This window comes from Passer domesticus, chromosome 5, assembly GCF_036417665.1.
Source record: "Passer domesticus isolate bPasDom1 chromosome 5, bPasDom1.hap1, whole genome shotgun sequence".
NCBI classification, from domain to species: domain Eukaryota; kingdom Metazoa; phylum Chordata; class Aves; order Passeriformes; family Passeridae; genus Passer; species Passer domesticus.
Genome location: NC_087478.1, coordinates 31,771,896 through 31,794,241, shown reverse-complemented (window position 1 = coordinate 31,794,241; position 22,346 = coordinate 31,771,896). Strand labels below are relative to the sequence as shown.

The 22,346-nt window shown below is 40.8% G+C and overlaps 1 protein-coding gene across 3 annotated transcripts; it reads left to right on the top strand.

The window, feature by feature from the left end:
* The first annotated feature begins 40 nt into the window (after positions 1-40).
* Positions 41-20,696, top strand: GNS (glucosamine (N-acetyl)-6-sulfatase). Of its 3 annotated transcripts, none has more exons than XM_064419396.1 (14): positions 41-76; positions 1,183-1,242; positions 1,895-2,101; positions 3,211-3,276; positions 3,687-3,785; positions 6,126-6,293; positions 9,580-9,662; positions 10,987-11,105; positions 11,757-11,860; positions 12,229-12,330; positions 13,537-13,644; positions 14,272-14,382; positions 16,228-16,388; positions 17,157-20,696. In XM_064419396.1, exons 1-14 carry the CDS (start codon positions 56-58, stop codon positions 17,230-17,232), a joined length of 1,485 nt encoding a protein of 494 aa, XP_064275466.1. In that variant the 5' UTR covers positions 41-55; the 3' UTR covers positions 17,233-20,696. The 3 variants fall into 3 exon arrangements, with proteins under 3 accessions (XP_064275466.1, XP_064275465.1, XP_064275463.1); XM_064419395.1 differs by lacking the exon at positions 41-76 and adding an exon at positions 477-711 and having other exon boundaries at positions 17,163-20,696; XM_064419393.1 differs by lacking the exon at positions 41-76 and adding an exon at positions 478-711.
* The last annotated feature ends 1,650 nt before the right edge of the window (positions 20,697-22,346 follow it).

Sequence of the window (22,346 nt, the reverse complement as noted above, 5' to 3'; positions counted from 1 at the left end):
TGGCGGTGCAGGGAGAGCCGGCCACACGCGTAACAGCCGCGACTGACTGTCAGGAATGGACAGAATCACAGAATGGGTGAGGCTGAGTGCTCCAGCCTCCCTGCTCAGGCAGGGTCATCCCAGAGCACATTGCACGGGACTGCCTCCAGCCCGTTCTTGAATATCTGCAGCGAGGGAGACTCCACAACCCCTCTGGCCAACCTGCTCCAGTGCACAGTCACCAGCACGGTCAAGAAGTTCTTCCTCATGTTCAGGTGGAACTTCCTGTGCATCAGCCTCTGCCTATTGCTTGGCTGAGTCTCTGGCGCTACGGCTGGCAGGGCTGACCGCGGCTGTGCCCAGAGGCGCTGGCCGTGTCCCTGGGGCGCGCCTCCCGCGCGTGTTCACCGCCCCTCAGCAGCGGGGCCGGGGGCGGGGCCGCGGCGGCCGCCCGGGGCACGTGACTCCGCCCCCCCGCGCGCCCGGGTCATATGCCGGGGGCGGGGCGGGCCCGCGCGCTGCTGCTCCGGCTCCGCGGCCGCTCCGCGCCCGAGGCGGCCCCGACCCGCCGGCCCCGCCATGTCCCCCGCCGCGTCCCCCGCCGCGCTGCTCCGGGCGCTGCCGCTGGCCGCGCTGCTGCTGCTCGGCCCGGCGCGGGCACTCCGGCAGGCGCGGAGGCCCAACGTGGTGCTGATCCTCACCGACGACCAGGACGTCTGCCTGGGCGGCATGGTAACCCTGCGGCGGGGGGCGCGGGGCCGGCGGCAGCGCGGTGAGGGCGGCTCGCCGCCCGCCCCGGTCGCGACCGAGCTCGGCGGGCGCGGTGTGGGGCGGGGGTCGCGCTGGGCCCAGCCCGCAGCCGGCAGGGGCTCGCTGCGGCCTCAGGCCGGGCGGCCCCGCGGAAGGAGCGTCACGGCGGGGCTGCCGCGGCTGCGGCGAGCCGCTCTGCCGCCGCCGGGGCTCGGCTGGGGCCTCTAGAGCAGCCGCTGCCCCCGTAAACACTCCACACTCGTGCTCGCTTGTGCAATCGCTGTGGCCGCGCCAGGCCCTAGCGAGAAGGAAAGGGCACTCTTAGTGTCTTGCCGGGGTAGTTACTAAAAACTGTGGTGTTGCGCCTTTTTCCAGGCAGCCTGCTTCGAGTCCCTGGCTTTACCTGGCATCCTTGCATTTTTAGCTGATACCTTTCTGGTACTTTCTTTTCAGACCCCCCTAAAGAAGACTAACACTCTTATTGCCCAGATGGGAATAACCTTTGTAAATGCAGTAAGTGTTTGCATCAATGCTGTGAACTTCTGAGGCATGTGCGTTTGTGTATTTTGTATCTTAAGTCATCTGCGGTCTCAAAAAATAGTATCAGTTTTATGAAACCTGTAGATATGGATGTAGGGTTTTTAAAATTCAATTGCTGCCTACTTTTAGGCCTCAAAATGAATATAACTTAAGGTGATGTTCAAAATCTGTAGTTTCACTTTCTAAAAGCACTTGTGCTCACTTCCTTAATCTGTAAAGTAAAACTGCGTTGTCTGAATATTAGAAGAAGTTGCTCAAAGCTTTCGTTTGCTTCATGCACAATGAAAAGTCACTTCACTCTTTTCATATTCTAACCTCTATGGCTAAAATAATGGAGTGAGTTAAGGATGACAGTATTTTAGTGGGTTCTTGCCCCGTCTGAAAACTGTGTCTGGTCTGGTAGTGAGAAGTTGAAGGGCATGTTCTGCAGAGGCCTGAAACTGGTTTCATGTGCAGTTTTTTACTAGTGGAAATACTTTGGATATAGTTCTGGGTGTCTAGAAAAAAGTAGGTTTTATTGTTTAATATATTAGTCAGCCTGTTAACTGATATTTGTAAACTATAAATTTTGGCATAACATTGTTTTACTATCCCAGTCTTAAATCTCCTCATTCTGTTTTTCCAGTATGTTCCCAGTGCACTTTGCTGTCCCAGTCGAGCTAGCATTTTAACAGGAAAATATCCACATAATCATCACGTCGTCAATAACACTCTGGAAGGGAACTGTAGCAGCAAGTTGTGGCAGAAGATTCAAGAACCATACACCTTCCCAGCACTGCTCAAAGCTATGTGTGGTTATCAAACATTCTTTGCTGGAAAGTATTTAAATGAGGTATTTGATGTTTGGGGTTTTTTTGGGTTTTTTTTGTGGTTTGTTGTTAGAGTTAAGAGTTCACTGAGGCAAATTTGTGGGAGAACAGGTATTTTCAGAGCTCTTTTACAGCAGTTACCCAATGCTTTATTATTGAGTCACTTGTATATATGTGTGCTTTAGGTTTTTGTCTTTTTAACTAGGATATAGTTTCTAGTAGTGCACAGTAAGTTGTAAAATTCAGCACTGAAAGCTGTAAGGCTGTGTGTTCCTCTTGTGTGATGGAATTGGATTAGGAGCTATATGAGCTACAGGTTTCTTAAGAGCATGTTTTCTTTGCATCTCATGGTGGAAAACAGTGGTATAATAAAACAGTGGAACGTGAATCTTCATAGCCAGGCACAAATTTGTGTCTGCTGGTGTTCCTGAGGCAGCAAGGGGAAGGGAAGCTTAGCTGGCATCCTCTGAGCATCCCTTGACTCAGCAGAGTCTCTCATGCCTGCAGCTAGGCGAGCCATGTAGATTGGAGAGGGCTGCCCTGAGAAAACCCGTTGTGTTGCTCTAAGGCACCCTCTGTTTTGAGTTTGGCACTGACTCAGCAGCTACTTTCCCTATTTTGCTGTCTTAAAGGCTAATTGTTGTAGATTATTTGGCACTAAGGTGACAAGAGGCTAGCATTACTTGAAGTTCCTGCCCCTCTTGGGGGGAGGATGAAGGAAGCTGTTGGTCTGCGTGGAATTCTATTTAGTATCTTGTGAACTGTTATCACGAAGCCTGCAACTGTCTTGTCACATGGATGTGTTGATCCCTGCTCAGTATTTTATATGTACACTATATTCTCCAGGATCTCTGCATATTTTCACATGTAGAATGGAGCAGGGCATAATATTTAAATTTTACTGATGATTGCTAAGCTTTCAGTTGGTGTCTAGTTATTGAGCCCTAGTTTCTTTAACAGGCCCTACATGTGTTTTTATATGCATGTATATGTAGTTTTCCACTTTCTGAAATTGAATTTGGCTTGTCATGGTTTCTGAGCAGTGTTGAATAAAGCACATGAATGCAAAACATAATGTCTAGCTTTGATTCATCCTAATTGAAACTGTGAGTCATGATCTCTCTTTTTTCAGTATGGAGCAGAGGATGCAGGAGGAGTAGGTCATGTCCCTCCTGGATGGAGTTTTTGGTATGCTTTGGTATGTGACTTTTCTTTTTTGTTTTGTTTAATTTTGGTTGCTTTATAATACAACTCATGTTCTAACTTTGCTGGTCATGAAAGAGTAGGAAAAAGATCATCTAATGATGTAATGCAAATTTTCATCCCCTTTTTCCTTAATTGTATGTGAGATCTGTGGCTTTTATAATGGGTGCTCCTATTGAGTGCCCAGAGGGAAAAAAAAGCAGTTTGTAAAGCCAAAGCAGTGTGAGATAGCACTAAAACCAGTTTTGTGATGGAGACCACTTTTGAGAATTTTTGCAGTATCCTTAAGGCAGATGCTCATAATCTGTTTGACAAATGCTCGGGGGCAGTTAATTTGGGTTATTTCAAGTAATCAATGTAACTGTTGCTTTGCATAAGTATCTGTGTCACTTTTCTTTTTCACAGGAGAAAAATTCAAAATACTACAACTATACTCTCTCAGTAAATGGCAAAGCACGAAGGCATGGTGAGAACTACAGTGTAGATTATCTGACAGATGTACTGGTAAGAAATTTTGCAAATTTTGCAGTGTGTGGTACAGAAACTGCTTATGACCAGATAGTGCCTCGTGCTGGGGACTTGGGAAAGGCTGAGATAATTTGTTAGGCTGTGTTAGTTCACAAATGGACAATTGTACTGTTGTGAGGTTGCGTGGGCATTTCTCAGCAAAGCAAGACTGAGAATATTTAGAAGTGACAGGTTTTTGTTTGAGCTGTGGAGAGGAAAGGGGTTCCAGCTGGCCATTTGCTAGCCAGTAGCCTCACTGAGGAGCTAATACTGACTGCTCTGCTGCAGGAGGAACAGGTAGGCAGAGATTTGAATTACTTTGTACAAGGATATGTTTCATTATAATATGCAACTTCTTTAACAGATTAACTGGGTCAGGATTTCATTTGGAAGCATGTAAAAATAAACTTCACACCATGTTTTGTTTCTTAGGTATTATGATGTGTTGGTATCTGGTAGTCTCCAACTCAGTCTGATAACTTGTAAATATTGAAGCCTAATCTGTCCTTCATAGTATATGAGAGCAACGTGTAGCTGATCAAGGGAGGTTTTAGCCTCTTTATCAGCATAAAATAGAGAGGTAACAAAGATGTCAGATACTTTAAGGAAGGATGGAAAAGTTACTTTAGCTTTCTTAAGGCCCTGTTTGGCAAGTAGCAGGGGCTGTGGATGGGGGGATTGTCCCCCCACTGCCAAGCTGGAGTCATGATTTGATGTGCTGTTACAGTGTATAGGTTGGTACTGTGCTACAGTGTATAGGTTAGTACTGTGTTAGTGTATAGTTAGTTAGTACTGTGTTGCACTCACTAAAACTCTTTTCTGGAAATGTCTCCTCCTTCAGTCTTATACTGTTCCATTGAGACCCTGAGGAGGTTAATTCTGCTGGGGGCATGAACACAGACAGCTGCTCACTAGCAACAGCACTGATTGATGTTTCTTAGGGTACTGAACAGCTGTCTGATTAAATTTAGATTTACATTGTCTAAAGCTAGATTGGAATTGATAAGCCAGAAGTGAGACTATCCTATTACTGGCATTGTACTGGGTTTTTTTGATCCTTCAGCAGCTCGTAAGCATTTTGTCCAACAGGTCATTGTTGCATAAACTGCTTATTTGTGGTATGTTACCTATTGATACAGCTGCGTATCATGATTTTCAGTGTGTTGCCTTCTGCATTCTTCCTGTAGTTACCAAACACGTATTCAGCATTTCAGAGACAGTGTTCAATTCATTTGCTGGGCAGTGCACAGGAATAAATTGCTTATGGAAAGTTCCTGTGTTGCGTGATGTGATCCTCAAGCTTTCTTGTGTAAGGGCACCTGGGTACTTGAGTCTGGTATTAAGCATCCAAACACCTGAATCTTTTTACTGCACTTCTCACATGTTGCAGTTTAAGCTCCTAATGAAATCAAAGTTGGCTACGCTATGAGTTTCTGAATGGTTCTTATCCTTTCTTGACTCTGCTGACGTATAACTGAAGTTGAGCCCTACTTGCTTAGATGCCAAATCTAGAAGGAAGCAAGGGGGAATTCCTGGTGTATTGTTTTTTTCCTAGAGAAAGAAAAGGATATCCAAAATGGGGTATACTAATCAGGCAGGAAAAAAACGTTGCAAGATTGAATACTGAAGAACTCACCTACAAGTAATACCTTTGGAGCTTTAGTTTTAAAGGCTGACCTAGGGGAAGTGAAAATGGAACTCACAATTTCTTCTAAACTGCTACTTGAAATTGTGTATAGGCTGAAATAAAAATGAAAGTGCAGTGGTATGAGTGAATGCATTTCAGAAGGTCTTCACCAGACCTTCTGTTTTCAGCCCTTGTAATCTTGCAGCTTGCTGTAGAATGAGCATAGGCTATAAACACTGGGGATGATTTTTTTTTTTCAGAACTATTGCTATTTCTGAAGAAAGCTGAAGCTCTTAAACTGGGATCTGTCAGATGGGAGATGTGTCTTAGTCTCATACTTGGACTATGTTGAAGAAAGCTCTGATTTTACTTGATTAAACCAGAGTATAGGTGGACTTTGTTGTACTTGGAATAGGCCCAAACTTCTGATGAGCTTTCCAGGTCTAATTAATGCAAGGGTCTGAAGTAGGAAGTTGTTTGAAGATGTGAGAAAAAATATTTGTTTAACATGAGCCACTTGGGGTTATTTTTATCATGAGCTGCTGTTCTAGACATTTGTAGATGAGCAAGCAGTAAGTTTTTGAAATAGTTTAAATGTTTGCAGTATTACCAAGCTTTAAATAAGTCATGAATGTCTAGTTTGGATCTGTCAGATAGTTGCTGTTTTCCTTTGAGGCATGACTTCTCTTCTGTAACAACACTGTTCACAGGCCAACATGTCATTGGACTTCTTGGAGTACAAATCTAATTTTGAGCCCTTCTTTATGATGATTGCAACGCCAGCACCGCACTCCCCTTGGACACCTGCTCCACAGTATACAAAGAGCTTTCAGAATGTCAGTGCACCAAGAAACAGCAATTTCAATATTCATGGCAAGGTAAGCGAACTAGCAAGAGCCTGTGTAGGTTATTCTCGTTAGTGAGAGCAGAAGGCAGTGGCTCTGGCTTGCATGTTAGATTAGAATAAATGAGTACTATGACTGCTGGTTGTTCAGTCATGTTAAATTGGTCTGTGTCAGGGTCAGATAAGTTTGTGACTTTGTTGTTTTTTTTACAAGACATTAGCGTGCAAATATCTCAGAGTGGCAAGAGTGATATGGTAGTACAATGGAATTATGATTGATGAAGACAATAAGTGAAGTCTGTGTTCCATTTCTAGACTTTTCTGAATCTCTTAAAAATTTCTTATGATTGCTCTCTGTATGTTCAGGGGAGTGCAGAGGTAATGTGCTACTCAAAGGCTTGGGTGAAGAATGGCAAGAGCCATGTCTTCCTTCACAGATCTGCTCATGGATGGGAGCAGTCCATTCCTTGAGCTCATGGCAAAGCTTCCCCGGGGTGAAGGCATGTCAGATTAATCAGAGGGCCTGGGGTTAGTAAGTGCTTTGAAAACTTGTTTGCTAAAATAACCTTTGTTACAAATTCAGACATCCACTGCCAGCAAATATGGCCAGATATGGTCTAGTTCAGAGTAATCTGCTGCAATGTACTCTGCCAGTATGTGAACTTCACAAGTAGTTAATTTGGTGAAAACTTAGAGAACTTTTGTATTTTTGATTCAGGTAATTTAAAATATAGAACACATTGCTGTTCATTGTTCATTTATTTCACTTCAAGATTTGCTTCTAATCTTAAGACTGAGATAATGTTGCCTAAATGCCTATCAGGAGCCCAGGCATACCTCAGGTCACTGTGACTCCTGTAGTACAGAATGAGACTTGTTTTTAGCTGAGGACTGTAACTTGCAAAATGACCATGTGCTAATCAGTATGATAGAAAAACATGAATGAAAGGACATAAAAGGGCTGCAGACAGTAACATGTTTTAGTCCAGACTGAGGTTTTTTTCTTCCATAAAGAGATTCCAGATTTTGACTTAAGACTCCATTACTGTAATAGTGCTTTTAAAATAGTAATTTAGAAGTAACTTGACCAATGAAGTAAGCAGCTAGCAAAATATACACTGTGGAGTTCCCTTATGTGGTGTAAAAGCTCTGCCTGTTTCCGTATAATGCAGAACAAAATGCTGGACCTAAGTTTGGCAATTAATATCTGTGGAAATTAATATCTGTGGATACAGCAGCTTTGCTAGAGGAACAGACTAGCATTACCTTCCTTCCTAGACACAGCTGATGTGTGTTTCTGCAGCTGGCAGTGTTGTGGTCTTGAAGCCAAAGTCTTTTTGGAACTTCAGTGTTTTCTAGAGCTTCACTGTTCTCTGGGACAAGCATGATTCCTACAGTAGCAGTAAGCACATAAATAGGATACGACCCTCACTGATGTTGTAATGCTTGCTTGACAGTCTTGGACTGGAGAGTCTTGACTCCTAAAGAAATATTGCCTTACTTCCTTGTACTGGATGTGGGCAAGGGCTACTAAGAGGAACCATTTAGGCAGAATCTCAGCATGGAAAATAGGAATTAAGCTCTTGTATATGTCACTGGTCAGAGTCTGAGTTTAACTTCTGCTTTGGATCCTCAGCTAGAAATTGTATGAAATGATCAGCAGCTTGGATTCCCAAGCAGAATTAATAATAGTCCAGATGAGTTTTATCTAAGCTGTTCTAAAAGAGAGGTTGATTAAGGTATATGTTTGGTATCTCACTTGCATGCCTTGTTTTTCCTGCACCAAACCTCACTTGTTCTGATTCTTGCAACACATTGTATATGGTCTTGATCTCCTAAAATTTCTCCAAGAATGGAGCTTAGGGAGGCAGCAGGATTGGCAGACTGCTTTGTATATAAGTGCTGAAAGAGACATGACAGGGAAGCAGATTTGAGAACTGAGTGAATGTGAAGTTTACTGAAATCCACAAAGGTGTTTGAGTGCTGTGTGAAGTTTTTGAAACTTCAGAGAAAGGTAAGAGGAATAAAATACTCAAAGAGGAGGATTCTGCTGCACTAGGTTGCTTACCTGCCTGAGCTACCCAGTGTTGTGCTTATGAAGCTCTTCTCCTAAGCACAGCAGCCCTTGTGAAAGGTAGCTGGTGCACTGGTGATGTTGCCAGCTCCTTTGTTCTCTGAAGAACTTCTGCTGACTGAAGATAGGATTTGTGATGTATTTCCTTTCCTTTTCCTCTCCCACCTGGGATAGACTGTGTCTTTCCAGAGAACTGTTTTACAGCTCCTATAAAAGAAACAGCTGAATACAACAGAATTAAAGTAAACTGGACATAACTTTAAGTCTCCATGCCAAAAATATTTCCTTCAGTAGTCAAGAGCAGAAAACAGGGGAACTGAGTAATTACAGGAGATATGAGTCACTTTGTTGTGAGTCCCTAAGCCTGAGCCCTTCAGTCATTTGCTTGTGACAGGAGGGAAATTGTATAACAAGAGGCTCCACACAGAGGAGTGATCACCTAAATACAGGCTTAAGCTGAGGGTGATGAGTGGGTCATCTCTGACCTACTAAATGAAAAAGTGTAAAGCTGCTCTGACATGACTGTATTCTTTGTTCTGATCCCCACTAATACTAACTTTCAGGTTGTTCACAACAGACCGTCCCATGTATTTGTTCAGCAGGTGACCTAGCTCAGACTGGTCCTTCAGTGTGGGAGTATCACTTTTTGTATGAATTACTCTGTTACTTTGGGGGTGTAGGTGAGGAAAGAAAGAAAGGGGTTGTTTCTGGAAGTTGGGAATACATCTGGAAGAATCCATGATGCTGCAGCTAAAGAAAGTCAAAAGTTTTATTAAGATTTTGGAGTCAAAATCTAAATAAAATAATAATGTTCTGTTTGATTCATTAGTCACCAGCCCTGATTTCTTAGACTACCAAGAATCTGATAGTGGCACTGTCTGACAGCCAAGTCCAATCTTACAATGATACTCAATGCTTCACATCATTTTCCTCAGATCTGTCTTACACTATCACACTTTTACCTCTGAGAGAGCCTTCCCTATCCATTCACAATTTTCTTCCCTGAACTGCTTTGAAAAGATCCACTTCTGTTTTCTTCACTTCAAGGGCTAAGCATAGTGGAGCTGTAATGTATCTTACTCTTGAAACTTAGATTTTACATGAACCAACAGGGAAAACTGAAGTCAGGTCAGTTTGATAGCATTGCCTGACTTTTTTACAGGAATTGTTTTTGTAATTACTCTAAGAAAGGCTTAGAACCTGGTATTTCTCCAATACTCTAGTCTTTGTTGATTTTTTTCTTTAGAACAAGCACTGGTTAATTCGCCAAGCAAAGACTCCAATGAGCAACTCTTCAATACAGTTTCTTGATGATGCTTACAGAAAGCGGTAAGAATTTTTTTGTTGCTGAAGGTTTCTAATCAGAATTTGTAAGGTGTGGATTTTTTAAAAAAGTTATAGTGAGTCTGACAATTGATACCAGATTACCTCTAATAACAATTGATATCAGATTACCCCTAATGGTTCTCTGGCACTTGTCTGAGAAGACCTCCTGACTTTGTTTACATTTTGCAAATAAAGTTTGGCTTCAGAAATACCATATTCACAAATGCTATTATTTGTTACAAAAAAGACTGATCGCACCTGGTCTCTCTATTCTTTCAGTGCACCACAGGGTTTTATTAAAAAAATGGCCTTACCTTCTGCTTTGCTTAATTCCAGCTTCTTACATGATGTGCACCAAATGTAGTTGATCTGTCTGCCAGCTAATCTGATTTATTAATCTTGTCTCTGTCTGTACATGGGAATGCTTGACTGGCCAGGGGAGGTGCTAGATTCCTTTTTATAAAGGGGATGTGGTGAATCATGTGCAGACATGACTTGTTCCCTTTTTTAATAAAGAGCAAGGGTATTTGTTTGCACCACAGATGCTTTCTTTAAAAGTTTTGAAACAAATATTACCTAAAGTGTTGATCTTCATTTTGAGCCGTTACCAGGCATTATCTTGTCACTTTGGAGATGGAAGCCCAAGAGTTTCCAGACTTTTGCTTTATAAAACATGAAGGTAAAAATTATGCCACAAAATTTCAAGCTGAGAGACTGCAGAATCCAAGAATTGGTAGCTGTAGTTAATTCAGCATGATACTAGTCTGTGGAGGGTAGCGGAAGCAATCACTTTTCTCAGCAGCAAATCCCATGACAAAGAAAAGAACTTGTAGCTGTCAAAGGCTTTAGATACACTGAAATAATGGACCCTAACATTACATGAATAACACAAAACAACTGGTACAGTTTTCAGGCAGAAAGGATCCCATGAAGACAACTAAATTCATGGTTGTTTTGCATTTTAATATTAAGCTACATATAAAGAACTAGTTACAAGTGACCTTGCAGAAGATAACTGACTCTTTGTCACTGTGACGCTTCAAGGTTGGTCTTCACTGTGTCCAGATAAGAAGTAATCAGCATTTTGATGTCTTTCACAGACGCTACAGAAATCAAGAACTGAGGACAAACAATGTATTTCTATCTTTAATTGCAGCCTTAAAAAAAAAGTGCAGTAGTCTATGAAGTTTTTCAGAATTTGTAAGCAAAATAATTCACTTACAGTGCATGTGCTGCTGACTGGAACCAGAGTATAAATGCCCTACTTGCAGTTAGGGTTATTCCAAATTTTTCACACTCATATGTGAAGTACTTTGTTTCTGTATAGGTGGCAAACTCTGCTGTCAGTAGATGACCTGGTAGAGAAACTCGTGAAGAAACTGGAAGTGAATGGAGAGTTAGACAACACATACATCTTTTACACATCAGACAATGGCTACCACACTGGTAAAATTTTTACTGCTTATTTGTAGAAGACACAAGAATTGCATAACCTTTCACCCTCATGACCACTCTAGAAAATGGGAACAGCAGCTGTGGAAAACTATAGAAGTGAGAAGTACTGATATGAATTGCGAAACAATCTGGAGTTGCAGTGTAGGGTGTTCGTGATTTTATTGGGTTTTGGTGGATTTTTTTGTTGTTCTGTTATTTATTTTTTGGGTTTTTCATTTGGTTGTGGTTTTCAGCATGAATTTCTACCAGTGTATCCTGGTATGCATAAAATTAGGACAAAAATAAAGGAAAGGGCCTCTGTGTTCTGTAGGAAGAGTTGGTATAAGAGGGCTGTCCAGTAAAAATCTGTCAAAAACCTGTCTGTATCATGTTGTACAACTAAAAGTACAGCATCCAAGCTGTTAAGCTTTGTAAGATATGGCTTATACTTTGAAGTTTTCTCTTCTGTCCTCCAATTTCTTAATATAGTTCAGGTTTTAACAACCTCTCTTCTTAAAAATGGGCCAGTGGCAAATAACGTGCCTGTAGCAGAGGGGGTGGAACTAGATGATCTTTGTGAGGTTCCTTCCAACGCAAACCACTGCATGGTAACACAAGGCTGATAATGTAAACATTTAACTTTTTCTGTCTTCTGTTGTTTAGGCCAGTTTTCTTTGCCAATAGACAAAAGGCAGCTCTATGAGTTTGATATCAAAGTTCCATTGCTAGTTCGAGGACCAGGGATAAAACCAAATCAGACAAACAAGGTAAGAAAGAAGTGAAGTCCCAGTACAGATTTATTTTTAATGTTGTTTCACTGTTACCACTTTAGCTACTAATTTGTTGCCCTGTATATATATGTATCCATTAAATGAAATACACATAGTGGTAGAAAGTGCAAAAGCCTCCTTATAAAAAAGCTGTCTGTTCCTGCTTGAATCAAATTAAGTCATTGCAGGCCACAAAAGCAAATTAATTTTGAATTCACTTTCCAAATTCCTTACCATTACTTTTCAATGTTATGGGGTTAATCAGCCCATAAAAATGAAATTAGGTAGTGTTTAGATGCACCTACAAATATGAGTATTTAAAATAGATTCTGAACTTCTGAAGTTAAGTTCTTCTCATCCTGCAGATGCTTGTTGCAAATATTGATTTGGGTCCCACTATTCTGGATATTGCGGGATATGACTTGAATAAGACCCAGATGGATGGGATGTCACTGTTGCCGCTGTTGGTAAGTGGGGACAGGGACAGTAACCAATGATTCTTGCAGGGGTAATTCTTCGAAGTCAGCAGTACTTCCTTTGATAGATTAGGTTGACTCATAACCCAGATTCTTCCTTTGATGTTGTTTTCAAGTGGGATGCTCATAGCTGAGTGAAAAAAGTAGGTATGTTTAAATGCAGATGTATTTTCATAAGCACTGCAACTTTGTGGTCATATTATAATAGAAAGTTGTCACCCTTTGGATAATTCTCACATTTGTAATGATTCCTGTTTTGAAGCCTGTATTTTGTTTCTACCTTGCATTCTCCTTCCCCTTTTCCTTAGCATTTCTCAGCACAGGAATGGGAGAAAAGCAGACTGTTCTTATTAAATCCTTGGTTTGACTCCATTTTCAGTAGAACTGGTGTTTCCTGCCAAACTCTAGATGAGTGTATGTGGTTTTATAAAGTAAACTTGACCTTTCTAATAGGTGAGCAGAAGCCTATTTAAATAAAGCTGCTTTGTGATCTGTTTAGTTTTAATTAAATTTAGTCTATAAATTGAAGGCAGCTTACTTGGAAAGTAAGCTTGGAAAGATCATCCGGACTTAAAATGGTGCTTTGCTCTTTAAACCTTGTATCCAAACCTTAAGCTGTTCTTTAGACAGAAGCAGGTAAAAGGCACCTGTTCTAAACTCTGGTGGAATCAAATTTGAAACTCACTGTTTTGCTGCATATGCCTGTGGTGGTGCTGTACATTAACTGTACACTTTCATCTTCCTCTGTCTTCTGAAATGCAGCTACAAATAGACCAGCTTAAAACCTAGTTGTTTCTTAAAGCTGTTTCTTTTTTTGCTTGGTTGGTTTTTTGCCAAGGATATATTTTTCCATCTGTTGTGGTAATGTGAACAAATCAAAGGGAAACAGTCTTCTCGTGGGGATCTTGTCTGTAGGACAGTAGTACTTGGTCGTGTCGCTCCTCCTTGGTATTACTGCATGATCTTTATAAATTTAAGATAGTATGATAGTATTTTAAACCCTCACAGGAAGGTGTACTAATATTTTTGGAGTTTAATCCTTTTCTTCCAGTTACACAAGACCTTCAAACCTAAAGCTAATTATTTAAGACTGATACTGCCTAGTGAGCAGTGGACAGTGTTAGTGTTATTCCAAGTACGGAGAATTTTTTCTATTTCACAGTACAGTAGATACTAAGTTGTGTTAACCTCTTGTAGAGAGGAGACAAGAATGTCACATGGAGATCAGACTTCTTGGTGGAGTACCAAGGAGAAGGATACAATGGCAGCGATCCTACCTGTCCTGGCCTAGGACCTGGAGTCACAGTAAGTAAGACAAGATCTGTTAATATTAGGAAATAGCTGCTGAATTAAACCTGTTTGTGTGGGCTAACCTGGTTCTGTATGTAAGCTCTCAGTGTGTTGGTAAGTAGGGGCCAGCTCTAGAGATGTCCAGCCATGTGGAACTGACATGTCCATATGACCAGAGAGATCACAAAAACCCTTTCAGTGGGAATCTATGGAGCCTCAGGGCTGCAGACTGATGCAGGAAGGTGTGGGCTTAAGTCAAGTGTGTGGAAATGATATAATGTTCTTTCTAAACTTCCAGTAACCTTATTGCACCATTCTTGTTTGTGATTTTATTTAAGTCACTAGTTACTCTCTAGAACAAAGCAGGTTTGCTTTGCTTTACTGAAGTAAAGCATCCCAATGGTGCTGTCTTCAGTAGTGCATTGTGCTGTTCTCTTCTGTGTACGTACGTTTGTTTCCCGGACAAAATGCACTTAATCATGGTGAGTTTAACACTGAGTTTTTGCTTAAAATCCCCAGTGGAAATTTGCATGTGTTAAATTGAGATCTGGGTGTTCATCTGTTAGCTGCAGTTAGCATGAGCTGGTACAGGAAAAGTTCATCTTCTGCCCTTAAGTTTTTTTTTTGCTGCTTGCTTCACAGCACTGCTTCCCAGACTGTGTCTGTGAAGATTCCTATAACAACACGTATGCTTGTGTAAGGACACTGTCAGCTTCCTGGGATCTGCAGTACTGTGAATTTGATGACCGGGAGGTAAGTCTGTCTGACTAGCAGATGTCAGCTGTGCACAACCTGTGTCTGTCTGCACTCTTATCAGCTCTCAAGGTTTCCATGAAGTACTCTGAAAGGTAGACTGGCATTGCTTGCAGGATAAACACTGAAGTACTTATCGCCTATTGCGAATGTTTGACCAAAACTGTAGCAGGGTTCTGGGAAGAAGGGGAAAAAAAGCGTGTGGGAGGGGACTGAGGCCTAAACTATGGTTATTACCTTCTGGTATCACCTAGCAGCCTCACAGGGAGCTGTGCTGCACTGGTTTCAGTTCTCTCTTAGCCTAGCTCCATGTAGCAGTCTCTTTTGAACAACAAATATTTCCTGATACCATAAACACAGCAGAGGTACAGTGTTCAACTTTTTTTACTTGGGAATACCTGAAATTCCAGGTTAATAATTTCTCATCTGTTATTTGCTTGTTTGTCTGGTAAAAATAGCAGTGAAGTTACAACTGTGAGAAAGGTTGTAACTACTCCGACCTTGTCTTGAGTAGTTTGGGTATAAAGGACATAATGTCCCCCCTTCAGAGGCTGCTCAGGTCTCACTACAGGAGCATGTGCTGTACTTACAAAAAGTGGTGTGTCACGGGGCTAGTCTTTAGCAGCTGCTCCAACAAGGATGTGGGGTTTCAGGCAGTTGGTCACAAGTCTAACAAACTCTGCTGTCAGCAGTTGTGCAGGCACAGCATGAACTGCAGGTATGCCCAGTAATGTGCACCACACAACATATTGTATGGTAGTCTACAACGAGCAACTTAAGCCAGGGGAGGAAATCCCACAAGATGTTTTTGCAGTTAGACAGTGTGAAAAGCTGTACAGGAAGCTGAAATATCAATTAGCAGACCCTGGACTTTGGTTTTCCCTGTTCTGACAAATTATGATCAAGTTAAACAAGTCTTGTCAATTTCTTTGTAAAAGTAGTCTGCGAAGTTGACTCAAGAATACTCTTCATGTCACTGAGGGATTTTTCTACTGAGAAGGTATGGCTGTGGCGTTTTTGGGTCACTGCATACCTGAGCTAGGTGGAATGAAACCAACAGTATGGGAAAGGTGCAACAATGTGGCTTCTATAACCTTGCAGTGAACCTTGTAAGAAAAAGGCCAAAGTCTATCCAGTTATGTCTTTATCAAAGTTAGACACAACTCAGCCAGTTTTTATCAGTATCATCTGCAGTCAGGCCTCCTACTCTAGTGCAGACAAAACCACAGCTAAATTCTTGAGATACTGTTGACCAGTATTTGTCCCACAGAAGTGTCTAGAGATTTAATGTACCAAAAAACAAATTGCCCTAAAATCCTCCAGACAAAACTCAAAGTACATGCACACAGAATAAGCCTTTTCTGTTTTGGGCTGTAGCATTCTTGTATTCAGCTGTTTTATACATGAAGAAGTTAATACACTTGTCTTGGTATGATAGCTCTAAGTATCTAATGAGTATAGAATGTTGATGTGATAGTAATGAAATTAAGTTATTTTGAGATCCATTAGTGAAAAGACTGCCAGCTGAGGCAAGGCCTCTTACTGTAGTCTTACAGTCATAAGATAAGTGCTGGGATGAAATCTCCTGTGGCAGGTGAGTACTTTAGGTAAAAGTAGAAACTTTTCCAACAAAACTGTGCTACTGCAAAACTTTGCCTTGCTTGTACACTGTCCTGTCTTTGACCACATGGCTGCATGGCTGAACACAGCTTATGTGTGGGGCTGCTGCAGTGGAGTCCAGACTAACATCTGAGACTGTGTGCTGCCATAAAGCATTCTTCTCAAATAATATGATTGTTAATTAGCATCCAGGACTTAATACAGTGCAGGAACTTTCTTCTACAGGTGTTTGTAGAAGTGTATAACTTGACTGCAGATCCACACCAGATCAATAACATTGCTAAAACAATTGATCAAGAAATTCTAGAGAAGATGAACTATCGACTAATGATGCTGCAGTCCTGCTCAGGAGCAACATGCCGTACACCGGGCGTCTTCGATCCCGGGTAAACCCTGATCCCCTCACTACTGTAACACTTCTAAACAGAACTGGTTTTTTAAATTTGGCTTTTATGGAGGAGTATTTATGATGGAATATATTGTTGCTATACATACTGGTTTTTTAATAGAGATGTTTTCTTGATGCTATTTTTAATGGTTAATCTATATTTTAACTTAGATTCTTAGATACTAGCACTTCAATGTTGTCAGACATTGGCTTAGCACAACTGTACACTTTATCTGCTCTGAGTAGTCAAGAGACTGACCTCATGTTTGCCTGCAAACCAGGAAAAGTTCTGCTGGTTTCTATAGGCAGGTATTTTCCAAGTATTAGCTCTGATTGTTCCTGAAGATGCTGTTTGCAAGAATATTTCCTGCAGGACCTGAGCTGTCTGTATTATCTGTTGGAAGTAAATAGCACTTTCTGCCTCAAAACCCAGTCACTGATCATTTGCACCAAAGCTTTTTTAAGCAGTATTTAAAATGTCCTTATGGTATCCTTAAAGTGCTACATAAGTTTGTTGTTTGGGACAGCAAAGCTTTCTGTTAGAATGTATCTCCTGAATGTTTGATGCTATTCATGCCCCTATGCTGCCTATACATTGTAGCTAGGATTAATTTCTGTTGTAATAGAAAGTGTCACTGCTGTGTACTGCAGAGGAAGCAGCCTCTCACATAGCCTTGTGCCAGAGCTCTTCTAGCACAAAGCTCTCTCTAGAAGTGCTGGTCACTGCAAGCCAAGCAGCTCTCACTGACTCTGCTCCTCTCTCCAGGTACAGGTTTGACCCACGGCTCATGTTCAGCAATCACGGCCTGCGGGCTCGGAGGTTTTCTGCACAGTTCTTGTAAGGCCCTCAAGGGCCTCTTGCAATGGGCTCCTACCAACCAGTTTCTCCAGTGACTGCAGCAGGTCTGTCTCTGTTAACTTTCGCTGATTACAGCTGGAAGACTTTCAATGGGCTTTTCAAACCCTGTTTGGAAGGAAACCCCTTGTCTTTAGCTGGTTGCCTTGTGCAATATATATATTTTACAGCTGAACTCTAACTGTAAATTGTTAGACACAGCTAATCTGTCTTGCTCAAATCGTTGATTACCACCTTTGTCTTTCAAGTACCTTTTCATATCACAGGCACAGAGGTGAACCTAATGTCTATGAATCTGAACAGTTTGTTCTAAAAAATAAGTAAATGTGTATTTGAGTCAGGCTAGATAGGCAGGTGCTATTGCACAGTAATGCTCACCCATCCTCAGTGTCACAGACCTTAAAATCTATGCTTAATTATAGGTTTCCTGTATTGAGCTCCAGGCTCTTAAGGACAATAGCAAATTATCCCAAGAGAGAGTAGGAGGGCATTAATCAGAAGTGTAGGATCTGACTAGCAAGTGTCTTGTGCAGAATTAAAATCCATCTACTAAACAGACTGTTCCAATGAGACCACTTTGAGATGAGACCAATGAATTTTGTGGGACAGCTTTGGTAGCTTGCAAACAAGAAAGTAATTTCAGCCTCCTGGTTTTAAATGCTGGGCTGGGTTACTATGTACTACTGAAAAACCTCTTAGGGTTTTTAGACTGACTTCCTAGTGAGTTAAAAAACTGTTGAGACTAACAAGTATTCAAGTAAGTGTGCCTGTGCTTTGAGCTAACTCTTAAGTCTGTTTTAATACACAAACAGAAGTAGTACTAAAAGAAACAAAATCCAACACCCAGGGCACCACAGTAGAGGTGATCTGTTTCTAACCTCCAAATGTCTGGAATTGTCTAACTTCTTATGCTGATTAGATTCTTGAAGGTAAATTATTTTGAAAGCAACTAGGTAAAATAAATCATAGAATCATTGCTCACTAGACATTAGGCTAAGAGCTGTTTTAGGCAGTTTAAATGCTTCATAGAGTGTTGCTTTTTGGTTGAGACCTAACTACTTGGAACCTGCAAAAAGTGGCCTTCACATCAAAGGTCTGCATGTCAGAAGTCACTTGGTTTCCCTCCAAAAGGGTGATGTCTTTTCAGCCTTCTGATTAGGCTTATCTGAAATGCAGCCATCATGTGCACCCAAACTTGAGTATCTTTCTAAATCTTGAAAAACACACAAACTTGCATTACCATGTAACTTCTGTGTAGATTCACTGGCAAAACACCATCTGGAAACACTGAATTATGGATCTTCTGCAAGACAAGTTGTGTTGCTTGTGGGCAAATCAACTCTGTTTTCAGACATGATAATCATTCCCTTGTCAAACTGTAGCAAAACTATTTAGTGTTCAGTTATTTCACATCTCTTACCCCAGTAGAGAGCATGATTATTTCAGCTAATCATTAAGTAGGCAATGAGTATGATTCAAAACTGTGAAGATGCATACCCCAGTGTGCAGATCCACCAACTGGATACAAGCAATGCTACATCAAAATAAGTTGAGTTTTCTTGGCTTTTAGTTCTGAGGCACAGAAGTCCTTAATGTAGCTTAGAGTTGCAAACTTCTGTGGTGGTCTACAGGCTAGATTTTTATAGAACTTTTGCTTCAAATCTCTGGTAAGTGACCAAATATTTGGAAAAAAAAATAGCTTGAAAGGTAATGTTTCAGCTGAGGCATCTGTATAAATGCAGAGGGTTTTGGATAGACAAACTCCTTACACGCTTTCAAAAACTCAGGACTTTTTTTTCCTCAACTACAGCTGTAGCTTTATCCTGCTTTTTGTTTCTCAAGCTTTACTATTGGCCATCAGTATCCTTTATACACTGTTTTGTCTCTAGAAACCAAACCAAAGTTGTCTTCATGCTCTCAAGGGTTTTCTTACTGAGCTCATGTAGGTAGTGTTTTGCTTGGAGAATTCTAGCAATTCAGACCTGTTCTTTGTTGAAACTTCATTTTGGTAGCTGTGTGGAGGCTAGTGTGGAAGACATTGACTGCTGCACAATAAACCCTCATCAGTCCTATCAAATCTGGGTCGTACATCAAGTTTCTGCTCAAGTTTCAGTGCAAGTAATGTGTATTCTGTTGCTCCGTATTAGAAAAAAAGCTTTGTTATGGGTACAGAAATATGACTTTAATACAGTCTTTTCTTAAAGTGATTTTAAGCCCTAACAAGGACACTTTCTTTTGAATTATTTATTTTTTGCCTAATAAGTAATATGAAAGTTGACAGAGTTGATGCACATTATTTGGTATGAGTGATGAGATGTTTTACCCAAATTAATACTTTTGCTGTCTGCACATAACCTGTAAAGCATTTCATTCCAAGGCTCAGTAATTTAACACACTCACTATCAGAGAACCACACTACCTGGCATAGGTAGTAAATGTTGTATTAAATTGAAATTCAGAGTTAAATTAATCAGTCCTTACTTAGTGGTTTAGGAGAATATTTTATTCGCTGCCACTTTTGATAAAGACTTGAAAATTGTTAAGCATGTAGTTCAAGGAAGAACAGGAACCAAGAGCTGCCTGCCTTCCATTGCTTTTAGAGCAGTTTATCACTTGTGTCTGTTGCCATAAAGCAGTTAATTCTGAGTATTTTTATGGCCTCAAATGAACAGTGTTAATTCTTATCCTTGATAATTAAAAAAAAAACACTGTGAAGGATTTTGGACTCTTACCCAGATCTAATTCCCAACTAAGTTATTTTAAAACTAAATGGTCTTTCTGGATATTCCCTTTCATGTGTTATTTGACCATGGCTGCATCTACACCTGGTTAAGGAAGGCATTCATGCTAAATGTACAGAGTTTTAAATAAAGGGCCTTACTGGTACAGAGTTGAGTTTAAATAAAATGTGATCATGTTTTTTACTTTTTTAAGAAAATCATTATTATCAAAAGCAGAGCTGTGATTTTTTTTAAATGATCTGGTAAAGTAGATACTATACAGGGAGAAATACAATTAATAATTTCATTGTGTTACCCTAAAGCAAACCAACATTCATTATCATCATCACTTCAGCATAAGTGAATACAGCCAGTTCCTGCTTAGCCAGCATGGGCCCAGAAAGCTGGGGAACGAAGCTGTAGCAGGGACATGTACATGGAAATGCACACCCAAAGCAGGTATAATACCTTTTCAATCAAGTTAAATTTGAGACTGATTCATCAAGCTGAATACAGTATGTGAACATAATGAAACAGCTGTCATTTATTGTGATTCAATTAAAATGAATTTTCTTTGTATGTCTCTCTGTATGTGAGCATACTTTGCTGTAGCATGTTGTGAGTATATTTCTGCTGTTTTGAACATCTGTTTAGAAAGTGCCCTTCCAGAGGACCCTGTTCACTGCTGCACTTTTGAAGAAAGAAAAAATAAACTGCCTATCAAACTTCCTATCTTTGTTACTGAGCCTGTTACTTGAGTTAAACCTTCCTACAGGAATAAGCTGTGTCATGTGTGTAATGGCTGAATTCCTTTTTTATAAGCCTTTAAAAGCCTCTGCTTTACTGCCCTCATACCTAACAAGGCCTACTTCATATGGCCACAGGGAACCTTAGTGTACAGCAGGACACCACCTGACTACTTTGCACCATGAAGAAACCCTGAGGTGAGAGAACAAAGTGAAATGCAACCTGTATTTGCTTGCATTTCCTTGGAAACTTGTATAGTTGAATAGCTGGAAAACAGAAAGCACAATGGAGAAACTGCTGTTCATAATTAAGAGTAATATGTTCTGCCCCAGAAAAGAGGAAGAATAATAATCCCATGTGAGGCTTTTTCCAAAATGGGAACTGTGACCAAAAATAAGATACATGCTACTTCTTCACCTCAATCCCTGTTACAGAAATTAATTTCTTGGATGATTCTGTTTAAAAATACTACATATATTTCCTGAACTATAGAGGGTAGTGATTTGATACACCTTTAACCTATTAAAGTCTGAGGCTTTCACAAGCTATTAAAACATGTATTTCTGCATTTTATTTGCATTTCTGCTTAACCATGTGGTATCCGTTTCATTTCTCCTTCAGCAAGGAGGTAGCAGTATTCCATTAAGTAGACAAAAATATTTAATGGCTGCCTGCACATTGTTTGCTTTCTTTTGATGTTCCAGCTTATGAAAACTATAAAGCTTACTGAGGCACAACGAGAAAGGGCAGCTCTGTATTACTTAGACATTCCCATCACTGACAGCCCAAGTGACTTCCATGACCATCAGAGTCATGGAAGCTTGCCACATCTCTTTGTCATTAATTTCTAAGAATAAGCCACATTTGTGAAGAAAATTGCTGCCACAAGGCTAAAGGAATCACCTGTTTTAGAAGAAGAAATACACAGCCATAATTTTTCATTCAAGGGATGGAGCAGGGGAATTTCATGATTAGGAAAAAAAAAGCAATGCTAATCTGTTTCTTTCCATATGCTGCTCTAGTCAGATTCAGCTGGCACTATTTTGATAATATCCACTGGACTGTGTTTAGAGCTGTGGTCCAGTAATTGCTCACAAGTAATCTGCTTTCTCAAGGTGTTGAAGTTGTTTGAATTTATTCCAGCTGCCAAAATCCACCCATTTTCTAAAAACAGGAATAAGAGGGACTTCATAGAACTCAATTCAATCACCCACTTCCTCATTTTTCCTGTGCAAGTTCTGGGGAAAAGCCAGTTGTGTGACTCTTGCCTGGCGGGAATGACTGTAGATTCCTGTGCATTGGCAGCAAAGGCATCAAGGATGAGACTAAAGATTCATGGCGATATTCTCATGCTATTGATGAAAATCAGTGAAAGCAGCAGCAGAGCTCAGGTGATCTACCTTTGTCCTGAGGCTTCTGCCATGTTATCAGCTACCTAAAATGGGCAGTAGTTGAAAGGAAAACATTACAATGACTGATTCAAACCAAAGAACATGGCTCTTCTCCTACAACATGAAAATCCTAAGCAAAAAAAAAAAAAGGTGTTGTGGTTTTGCTTAGCTGTGCACCTAAGTCTTACACTACAGAGCTAACTATGTTTTTTACCAGATATCTGCTTAGTGGTTTTTCTCCT

Bases quoted from the DNA above. Each gene is read 5' to 3' on its own strand.
- GNS (XM_064419393.1), top strand. From the start codon at position 559: ATGTCCCCCGCCGCGTCCCCCGCCGCGCTGCTCCGGGCGCTGCCGCTG. The intron at 1,243-1,894 runs GTAAGTGTTTGC...CTGTTTTTCCAG, and splicing joins GAATAACCTTTGTAAATGCA to TATGTTCCCAGTGCACTTTG. The intron at 9,663-10,986 runs GTAAGAATTTTT...GTTTCTGTATAG, and splicing joins GATGATGCTTACAGAAAGCG to GTGGCAAACTCTGCTGTCAG.